Source organism: Myotis davidii, unplaced genomic scaffold (assembly GCF_000327345.1).
Source record: "Myotis davidii unplaced genomic scaffold, ASM32734v1 scaffold8, whole genome shotgun sequence".
Classification (NCBI taxonomy): Eukaryota; Metazoa; Chordata; class Mammalia; order Chiroptera; family Vespertilionidae; genus Myotis; species Myotis davidii.
In genome coordinates this window covers 3497070-3507714 of record NW_006299520.1, presented here as the reverse complement: position 1 = coordinate 3507714, position 10645 = coordinate 3497070, and the positions used below count along the sequence as shown (strand labels likewise).

At 34.1% G+C, this 10645-nt stretch overlaps 1 protein-coding gene across 1 annotated transcript in view; it reads left to right on the top strand.

The window, feature by feature from the left end:
• Window positions 1-10645, top strand: part of CNTN5 (contactin 5) — a 462010-nt gene that overhangs the window by 98859 nt on the left and 352506 nt on the right. Inside the window, exon 5 of the mRNA XM_015571441.1 lies at window positions 3206-3301. Coding sequence (XP_015426927.1) covers window positions 3206-3301 — 96 coding nt within the window. The remainder of the gene's footprint in view (window positions 1-3205; window positions 3302-10645) is intronic.

Here is a 10645-nt window from a genome sequence, read left to right as displayed (position 1 = left end):
TGGTATATTGGTGTGCTTGTAGCTTACCTTTAACAGAATAGCAAAAGCATCTGCATGGGAAATGTGCATGGCATATGGCATGCACTGGTAACTCATAAGTATGACTGTGACAGTCAGAAGCTATGATGCTTTGGGCTCATGCATCTATTCAGCGGCGCAGACTCCTCTGAGCTGAGTCTTTGGACATTTGGCCCAAGTACGGATGATTAGCTCATATATCTATATCTTTTCCCTGCAGCTTTTCTGTATCACCAGTGCCTATCTTAGTGTTCGATGTGAAGTTTACACTGATAAAATTTTGTTAAATGAATTGAAGAAATTTGTCTCCCATCTTGTCAACGAGCTTCAAATCCCACATCCTAAATCTACATTCTGTCATGGGAAGCTCTCAATTCCATCATTAATTTGCACACCTCTTTTTCTTCGCATGGTTTATCGAGGATGAATAGGTGTAATAATTTTGTCAGCTGCAGTTCTGGTGAAAGCTCCACCATTAAACTGCATGAGCTTCTGAACTTGGAAAAAGCATGAGAAAAGACACAGCCAGGGCCCTGTGAGTCTTGACCACAAATTTCTCTTCCAGCCTATTGCTTATGTATTTGCCCATTCCCTTTATAGTAAGTCCAGGAAAAGGTTTATTTCAGTTCATATGTTAAACCTGGACCTTTTGCTTCATTTCTCTCCTTGATATATCAGCATGTGTATCTATTAATAATGCGATAAGCACTCCAAGTTCTCTGATGAGTACCTCCCAAGAGATTAGCTACTTCCTGTTTGCAATGAGATTAAAAACAACCAGCTGTATTTTCACTCAGATTGCACTCTCTAGTTGCCATCCCCACGCCAACCAAGAAATTTCCCCACAAATCATTCTGCCTCAGATTAAGCAGAATCTTAAGTGACACAAGGACCACTTTCACATTACAAAAACATCTCACTTTTTTTTGTAGGAAGAAGGATTTAAATTATAAAAACACACTCTCCATAAAAATGCAGACCTCTCTTCAGTGTTCTCTATATGTCTTTATGAAATATAAAAATGAGTTATCAACAATTGAAACAATCAACTTATCTTTGTACAGCTGGTGCTATAACACCTAGGAAATGATGACACAGAGACAGTTCCATGAGGACATGTTGAATTGTACCTGTGTTAAAAGGTGGTACAAAATAATGTAATTATAGATGAATGTTATCTTTTGGGTCATTTTGATCTCAGAACACAATTCAGGTCATAACAATTCTATAATTTTCTTTTCTGCTTTGTGTCTATTTTCTAGCCCATGCCTATACTTGAATTTCTCAGGAACAGTCATTAATTTAGTACTGTTTTCTATTAAAAGGTCCTTTTTAACTATAATAGGTTGATTAGAAATGTCATAAGAAGCATAATATAAAGTTGTAGTGGTAAATGTGTTGGAAGCTACTCTTATACTTTTCAGAAACCATTTATGAAATGGAATTAAATTGATATCCAAATAGCTTTCCAGAGTTTATAAATTCAATGAAGATGAAAAGGAGAAAGTAAAACCATATATTCTCTAAAGAGATGTTACAGCCCTGCTGCCACCATGCCTCACTCACTGTGTGGCTCCTGCACTGTGTGTAGCAGAGTCAAAGCAAGTCAACTTAGAAACCATGCCATGCTTGGTTTTCATATTGAGATCACTTTTTGGGAAAAAAGAAAACTTCTATCTCTAAGAATTTAACATCTGAAAATGGATGAAGTTGATTTTTACTAGAAGTTAGTGTGTATGTTTTCAAATGAAAAGAACAACCACTAAAAAAAAAAAAAATAGAACTAGGACAATGCTCTCTTGCCACTTGGAGAAACACATACATATTTATAATGAAACACAGAATTATGTGTAAAATGCTAAACACTTTTTTTTAATAATGAATACCTCTTTGATGATTTATTTGTCATTCTGCCATTACTATTTATTAGTCCTTTATGATTTTGAATGTATTTAAGATTATTCTATTATAAATTCAGCATATCAGTAAATTGTTAACCATCTCTCACAAAAGTAAGGTTAGAATCATTCTTAGGATATTGGAGTTAATGATTTTTCTCCTTCCTATCCACTTATTATAGTTTTCTTGACTGCATGGTTTAATCATTTGTCAGATTAACAAAGATTAAATTTGAGGGTCTGCATTGTATTACTCTAAAACATACTATTTTTATCATGAAATATGAAAAGTTTAAGAAAGTCTCTTTTATAATTGATGAATAATGGAAGGAAAGGCAGTACATTTTCCACAAGCATTTCTCACCATGGGAACATGGTTTCACAGACTGAGAATTCTGAGACAATGTTTATTTATGAAAATACTGAACTCCTACCATTTCTAAGAAACTATTCTAAAAATCATGTCTTTGATCAACCTAGCCCAAGAAATGAGAAAGGTACATATGTACCAAACTGTGGATGTGTTAATAAACAATATGAGAAATGAAAATATTACACATAATTATTTTTTAGGTGACTTTATTTTTAGGAAAGTATTCAAAATTGTGGAAATGTCACATAATTTAAGGGAAGGCAATTGAACCCCAATCAATGCTATAATCCTTCAGATCTCTACATGTTTTGATAGCTGTAATACTCCCAGCATAATCAAAATAGATGAGTGTAATTAATTCATAAGGCCATTCCAGGCTTCTATAAAATGAAAGTAACATGACTGATTCACATTTATAGAAAAAAAAAACATTTTATAGCCTCATTATGTTTTGCTAGAGCAAAAGTCTCTAATTTGACAAATGCATGCTTGGTTTTACACACGGTTCCCAGCTTGACATATCATGAGACATGTGGTTGGACAGCAGGTACCCCTAACCACTTCTATTTCTCTTCTCACTATGCATGAAGGGGTTTTATTGGCAGTAGAGAAATCAGTATGTAGGAAATATCATAAAGAAATAAAAGAAAGATATTGTGTGTTATAAATGACTATCTAATTTCTTCTTGCACTGGCAACTTGTATGCACTATAGATAAAGAGTGTGCATACGGCCTGAAAATCATGGTACTTAAAATGGGCTGGTGTAGATTTCTTTTTAAGGCCCTCCTATCACTACTTAACAAACAAGAAGAAACCCTGTCTGGATAGGAGAGAAAAGTAAGTACCAGTTACAAAAGTAGTAACTCTTTACACTCCTGTATGCCCTGTGTCTAAATGCTGTGTTATGTTGACAGATCTGGGGAATTTTAGTGGCCGGACGAGAAGTGCAGTCTCGGTGAGGGAAGGCCAGGGGGTTGTTCTGCTGTGTTCGCCTCCGCCTCATTCTCCAGGTACAGTAGGATCCATTCTCTATTGTTGCTGCTCTCCTTCCCTACATGCTCACCCTTAGAGGGTGCATTGACTGGGGAACCTTCTAGGTGGAATGTGCATGGTTTTCTTGAAATGTTTCAGAGTTCCGGGCATGTAATTAAAGATCATACACTGTAAATATCACCGGACAAGAGACTGAGCTCCTGTGATGACATTGTTTTATTGCCATTCTCACTTCTGACTGTTGTAGTTATGTCTCTGCCTGCCACCAGTGAGGAATATATTGCCTGGGGCACAAGGGAAGTGATAAGCTGAGAGAGTGAAAAGCTTTCACAATTGTTTGGAGTGTCAGAGTCGAGTTAACTGAATACCAGTGTGCGTCTTGTTTCAGAAGATAAGCTGGGCACTGGGTTGTGTATGGTATTTATCACACTGAAACAAAAACTGCTAGGACATATTTTTATGAGTTTCAAACAAAATTATAGTATACTTATCATTTTTTGGCTCCTGGAGCTCTTGTGAAAGTCATGAATAGGTAAGTACTTTATGGAGTTTGGAGTAGCATAATAGTAAATTGTGCTCAGGTTAATTTTAGTCCCTTTGGCCAACTCAAAGCTAATTATACTCATTTTGTTTGAGTCCTATAATTTAAAATGAGTTCCTTTTTGTGCCTCAGTATAGTTTTCCTAAAATACAATTTAACAGTGTCCAGCATACGGGAGAGAAAGAGAGAGAATCAATGTCTATTTCTATCTGAGAAATAATGAAGACCTTAGAGTTAACAATTGGAAACAAAATTGAGGATCCTGGCATTTCAATAATTTCTTCTTCTTCTTTTTTAGTGTGAAAGCCACACTTGTTTTTAAGTTGTACTATTAGTCTAAAATAGGGGTCCAATTTTGTCTCACCATGGATAATTCTTATCATAAATTACAATAGACCTTGTCTAATTTTCTTAAGCGTTTCTCACCTTTACCTGATCCTCCTCCTAATATTTTTAATGGAAAGAAAAGTACATTATATTTCAAAAGAAAAAAAATTGAAATAATTTTGTTTTGAAATTATTAGTAGTAATAATTTCTGAGTTGTACTTAAGTAAATCTTACAAGTCATTTCAGTTACTCTATTCCTTCCATGGTTTATACTGGAGACTTTTCAGTAAAAATATCTAGTATCACCTGCATGTGATTTGAGATCTAGATTCTTTCAAGACAATGAGTTTTAACTTTTCTTTTTTATAGATAAGAAAATAATTTTAACAAGTTTAGGAAAATCCTATAGCATTAATAAACGTCATGTCTAATGGGTTATTAGACAGATTTTGTTTGAAAAGCAGTGTTAGATGAATAATTACTATGGATATAAAGGAGGCTGAGGAAGCGGAGAAACCAATAGGCCCCATAGAGGATGGAAGTATTCATTGCAGGCTTATAGGCATTAACAACATTAAGTGACTCATGTGGGAAAAAGCAAGATTTTCTGAGATATAATTTATATTGCAAGGCTGCTGAAACATGTTTTAAAAAGAAGTTAAATGGCAGAGGATGATATAAGAAATAAAATTGCAAGCCTACATACACACATACCGATTATCCAATTTGAAAAGACGACTATATAGAAAAGTTTTCCAGTGGGAAAGAAATATATAATGAATTACATACATGATAAATGTAAGATAAAAATATGTATTAATAATTGATTAAATTAAAATGTGATCTCAGGCTGAGACTATAAGAGAAAGCCAGATGATTGCTATTATAGATGTCATAAGAAATATTAGACTGATTATATAATTTAAGATTGCAGGACAGGTTGTATTCTACTAAGTACTCATTGTTATGTCAGATTATCTACTCAAACGTCAGTGTTATCACAACAAACTTTTGGGGGAGATGTGATGACCCAGTATAGCTCAGCACGCAGGCCAATGTCTAACACTTACCAGGTGAGTAGTTACCCTGATCAGCCAGATCCTACACATCTTTATCTTTGTTGAATATCCCTTCAAGATTCTGGCTCCAATGGAAACTTTTATATTCCCTGAAGCTATAGCTTTCCTGCAGCCTTTTAAAGTTATGGCTGTTTATTCTCCCAAATTGTATGTACATTGTGGGTTTAGAACATATATATCTCCTCTCTCCTCATTGCCCATTCTCTCATATTCCTCTTTGCAAACCCTCAGTTTTGAATTTCAAGCCATCAGACTCTACTTTTCCCTGTTGTGGCCATCAACACACTCTGCTCATTCCTTTTATTCCTTGAGGATTTTTCTCCATCCACTCTCTCAGCTGATAACCATTTCATTATGAAAGGAAAGCAATTAGAAGATAATGCCCACAGCCCACAACCTTCTTCACCAAATCACACACTCATTAGCTTCTGAACTGACAGGCTTCCCTTTTTAAATATAGAGACATTGTTGTGCTTCTAAGGGTAATTCCTAAACTTGTGGGCTGTAGTCTCCTGCTCCTCCTCCTCCTCCTCCTCCTCCTCCTCCTCTTTACCTAGCTAAAGATGTCACTTCAGTAATTCTGTCTTCTGCATCTTTACCAGATATTGTTTATTTCCTTCTGGATCATTCTTACCATCATGCAACATTACTTCCCTTCCTCCACCTGAAAACAAAACCAAGCAAAGCCCTTGACTCATGTCCTCTTTCAGCTATTCCCTAATTTTTTTTCCTGCTCCTCCTCATATCAAAACTTTCAAAAGCTTAGTCTGTGTGTATGCTATCTAGTTCCTCTCCTCTAATTCTGACTTTCTGTCGCTTTCTGGTATCTCTCTGATTCCTGTTCCCTGTTTCTTTCTCTCTCTCTTTTTAACAGATTGAGGTGAAATGTGATTCACATTATCCACATGGAAAAATAAAATGTGGAATTTTATAGTTTTGCCAAAGTAACCAACTAACACCTGGAGGATTTAATTTACTAGTTGAGACCACAATCATATTGAGACATAGTGCCTTAATTTTAATGCCTTACTTAATCAATTAAAAGGAAAAATTTAAGTGTCTTAGAGAAGTTGAGTCAAAAATTCTTGCTAAAGAAGCAGAGTCATGTAGAAAGAACAATCCAGGACTACTCAGTGAAAGAGAATTGGGTTTGATACCTGCTACGGCACCTACTAGCTATGACCTCAAAATGGCCTTTCATTTAGTGAGGTGAGATTGTATTTTGTGAAATGAGCAAATAACATGTACATACTAGAAATCTAAGATCCAGATTTCTGTCTTATCTAAATAGTCATATAGCTCACCATCTTATCGTCACATATCTATTTAACTGGTGCATTATTTTATTTTGTTTCCCACTTTTGTTTTATTTCCTTCTTTCAAGTCATAAGTAGTTTATCTTATTTTATCAGAATTTTATTATGTGAAGTAAAGTGTTGGAAATAAAAGTTTACTAATATTTTTATCTCCCCTAGTAAATTAAAAATGTATAAATTCATTATTTCAGAGAGGAAGGTAGAGGGAGTGAGAAATAGAAATATCAATGAGAAAGAATCATTGATAGGCTGCCTCCTGTATGCCCCGCCCTGGGAATGGAGCCTGCAACCTGGACATGTGCCCTCACAAGGAACTGAACTGTGACCTCCTGATTCATAGGTTGACACTCAGCCACTGAGCAACACTGGCTGAGCAGATTATAAATTCTTCATGGGTACAAAACTTGCCACAACTTATTTATATCCCCAATGTTTAGCACAGTTCTTGACACTTAGTAGGTATTCACTTACTGCATATTAAAGAACTGACTGAGTGTGCTGATTCTAACAGTTAAGTTTTATAGGGTTTTAGATAGTTCCTGTCAGCTTCCTGCTATCAGTTTATTGCAACCCATATTTATGACAAATATTTGGATCACCCAATATCACATTCAAATATTACAATTTCAAAGTATAACAGCTACTATGATTCAGAGGTAACTATGTGAAATTATAAATAGTTTATACATCAGAGAATATTAAATAATATTCAGAAATCGCCCCAAAACCTATTTTCTCATTATTTCAAATGGATGTGTAAAGTGAATATTTTTCTGTGAATAAAAGCAAAAGCTAGAATTGCCTTATTTGCTAAGTTCTCCTGTTTACTTCCCAAGAGATCTTATTAATTCCTGTCAGTAACATCTGTGAATGAAGGCATCTTGATTACATACTGAAGCACTTACTCATCTACCAGGAAAGAAACATATTTTTCTAAAGTATTAATCACGACTGCTCAAGATTATTTTTGTTGCTAAAAAACACCTCTGTCAGTTTAAGTGATTTTGAAATTCAAGGTTATACTGTAAAGAATATCTGTGTGGAAATGTACAAACAATCCCCATAAAACCTATAACCATGTAAAGCATTATTTTATGGTTTAGAGGTTATCACCACAAATACTTTTAAAAAAAGAAGCTAGTAACTACATTTGACTTTAACCATGTTCTGGTCCTATTTTGTGCAGAAACATAAATCTAAGAAACACATTAAAGTGGGCCTTAAAATTTTTGTACAAAGTATTATGTTCTAGTAAAAAATATATGTTTATACCACTGTACAATATAATAATCACATTTTCACAATTAGTATGCTATGTAATTCTTGAAAAAATATATGAGAGTTAGAGATTATTGTTATGCCTGTTGTATTGATGTAGAATTTAAGCTTTAGAAAGATTAAATAAAACAATTAAGCTCTCATACTTAGCAAGTGATGGAACCAGGATTTCAATCTTTGATGTATTTGTACCATAGAATGTGCATTTTAGTAAAAGCTTTACTAAAAGTTTTATAGCATAAATACAAACAAAACTTTTTTTAACAATGGAATTATTGACTTTTCTAAAATAATGCTTATTTTATTATATCAAATGTTTTACTTATTTTTTTATTCAATAAATGTTTACTGAGTGCCTATTCTCTATTAACTAATGAGTTTAGGCTATTTATATTTATTTCTACTATCTTAATTTGAACTAGTAATCCTGTTTTTTTTCTATAATTAATTTGCCCACTTTTCATATTCATTATCATTTTTTAAATAACAGAAGGTTTTTTAATTGCATTTTTTCTTTCTACTCATTTCAAAATTATATGTTTTATTTCTGTTACTTTAGAAATTATACATAAAATCATAATGTGGCTATATGACATCATTTGATCACTTTAAATATTACTGCTCTTGGTAATTAATTGATCTATTTATTCATTGCCAAATAGAATTTGAAGAAGAAAAGGAACTCAAGTTATGGCTCTGTGACTATTTCCTATTAACTAAGAAATAAAGTTCATTTAGGACGAAATAAGACTAGTTGAATTATGGATACCTATTGTTATGACAGAAAATTGAATAGATACATCTGAAGTCTAGAAAAGGGATCTGAGCAAAAGATTATAACTTTAGGCATAATCAAAATAAGATTGGTAGGAATTTCTCAGGGACACTGCTTACGGTAAGAACAACATATACTTTTATTTCTGTACTAAATAGTGGACGGGAAAAGAACTAGTTGTTTAGTTTCTATGATACCAACCAATTTAAATAACTTCCAGTTACTAGAAGAATTTGGGCATTTATGTGGCATAGTTTAGGGATATTTCAAATTTACATTGAAATTACTAATATCTACAACTTACATTTTTTTTTCCTCCAAATGGTTGTACGTTTAAGTTAATGATTCATGGACTAAGGATTGTATTACTGTAATTCTCAAATTCTACTGACCAGACACCTAATTTACATAAACTGTTCTCAATTCTAACAGCCAATTATATTTTTGCCTTGGTGATCTTGTGAAGTTATGTAGTATTGAGTCCCAAGCAAAAGAGATTCCCAGTCTTTGATACATCTGATTCCCTACAAATTAAAAACCATAGACACAGGTCCATCCAGCTCTCTGAAACATGCTCTGCAAGCCAACCAGTCCCTTTACCATCACTCCTTCAATCACCGGACCATGGTGAATACTAGTTAGTGCTAGTCATGGGGATACTAGTTAGTGCTGAATGAATACTGGTCTCAAAATGGTAAAGGAGAATAAAACCATAATAATTGGTTATAAAGTAAGAACCAAGAAAACTGGATTAAGGGCATTATGTGAAAATGTACAGATGAAACATTTTATTTCTGCATATATACTTTGAGCCATCATTGAATATAGTAGAATGTATAATGATCTATACAGCAAATCTCCTGTGCTTTAACACACTGCAAATACAGTATATTGAACTTGGTTGTCTCATAATTCCTCATTGTAAATCTCTAATATATCATTTTTTTTCAATTTAGAAAAATACTCAAACAGCAATGGACACTGGAGGACTAATAACCCTGGTCCTATCCCAGATGCTAAACCTTAGTAACCCCTCATTGCCCATAGCCCTGGGACTCCTCCTCTGTGAAGTACTGGTTAAAATAGAGCTAAGGAGTCATTCAGGTTTCATGTATAAGCTATAACACTCAGTGGAGACGTTTTATACTAAAAAAAACAGAATTTTTGTTTTCTTTAGAGTGAAATATTTTTTACCTCAACCTTATGTAAAGCAGGTAGACAGGTTCGCCAGCCTCAAATCCACTGTAGAACCGGGTCCTGTGTAAGGAAACAGATCCAGAGGATACAAGTAGGTGGTCCCTGAAACAATGTGAATGTGATGAGGGATACTAGATAGTCTCTGCTTCTAAATAGTATAGTAAACTATTCATAATATTTCACCTGGAATTTCCACTCAGAGAGCCAGGGATCCCTATCCTGACTCTGACACTTAATTGGCTTTGTTGGTTAAATTAAGCCTGATCTTTGCTGTAAAGAAAGAGCAATAAAAACTACCTCACAGGACTGTTGTAAGAATGAAGAGATCATTTATGTAAAGCAATTAGCCTGATGCTTAGAGGATAGTAAGTATTAAATTCAATTTTTCTTGAAGATTTATCATCAAGAATCCTCTTTAAAATGCTTGTGAGAAAGGTGACACCTTCAATTATTAGCTGCTAAGATTAATTACCAGTTGGCAGGTATTAGTTGCCGTCAAACTGACAAGGCAATTAGAAGATGCGTGGCACTTGGAAATGTGAATCTGAGGGTTTGCGATGGGAGAGGGGTCAGTGAAGAGAAAAATAAAACCAGACAGTGAAGTGAAAGGGCACCAGGCATCATTGCTCTCTTCGGGGGTTCCCTCATCCTAGAATAGTTGGTACCAGAAATTATTCTCATGGAACAGACCTCTATAAAATGGGAACCAAAATTTTACAAAGATGAAAACAAAGCATTCGGTTGATATTTTTTTCTTAAAAAAAAATGAAATTTTGCATCACAAAATCTAAGCCTCATAACTTAAAAATTATTGAATAACTGTAACTGAGAAAAAACAACTCAAGAA